We start from the raw sequence: 422 nt of genomic DNA, 5'->3' as shown, positions 1-422 counted from the left end.
AGAGCCCTGGCCGAGAGAAGCGACGCGCCCCCTGTGCGGCTTCCTGGCAGCGCTCCGGGGCGGGAGGGCTCCTGACGGCGCCGCCCCCCCTTCCCGCTGTCTCCGCCCAGTGACGAGGCGCTACCCCGCGCCCCACCCCACGTAGCTCCCCCCCCCATCTCCTGCGGGCCGGGGGGAGGGGCCTTTTCCCGCCGGCGGGGCGGGGCGCGGGCTCCACGTGACCCGGAGGCTCCTCCCCCTCGTCGGCCCCCGCCCCCTCCGCGGGCTCCACGTGACCAGGCGGCTCCTCCCCCTCCGCGGCCCCGCTGACCCGCCCGGCTCCCGGCTCGGTCCCGCTGCCCCGGACAGAGCGAGGCGCCGCGCCGCGCACGGAGACATGTACCCGGGAGCCGCCGCTACCGCCGGGCCGGGTGAGTCTGCCT

General features: G+C 79.4%; 1 protein-coding gene across 3 annotated transcripts in view; it reads left to right on the top strand.

The window, feature by feature from the left end:
* Positions 1-346: 346 nt before the first annotated feature.
* Positions 347-422, top strand: part of AGO2 (argonaute 2, RISC catalytic component) — a 95,851-nt gene continuing 95,775 nt past the window's right edge. For 2 of the 3 annotated variants that reach the window (XM_019528208.1, XM_019528207.1), the window contains exon 1: positions 348-410. In XM_019528208.1, coding sequence (XP_019383753.1) covers positions 377-410 — 34 coding nt within the window. In that variant the 5' untranslated portion in view covers positions 348-376. Of the gene's footprint in view, positions 411-422 lie in introns of all 3 variants that reach the window. The other variant, XM_019528210.1, reaches the window with a different exon arrangement.

This window comes from Gavialis gangeticus, unplaced genomic scaffold (genome assembly GCF_001723915.1).
Source record: "Gavialis gangeticus isolate Ggan-Ray unplaced genomic scaffold, GavGan_comp1, whole genome shotgun sequence".
Classification (NCBI taxonomy): domain Eukaryota; kingdom Metazoa; phylum Chordata; order Crocodylia; family Gavialidae; genus Gavialis; species Gavialis gangeticus.
This window is presented reverse-complemented; position numbering and strand designations above follow the sequence as displayed.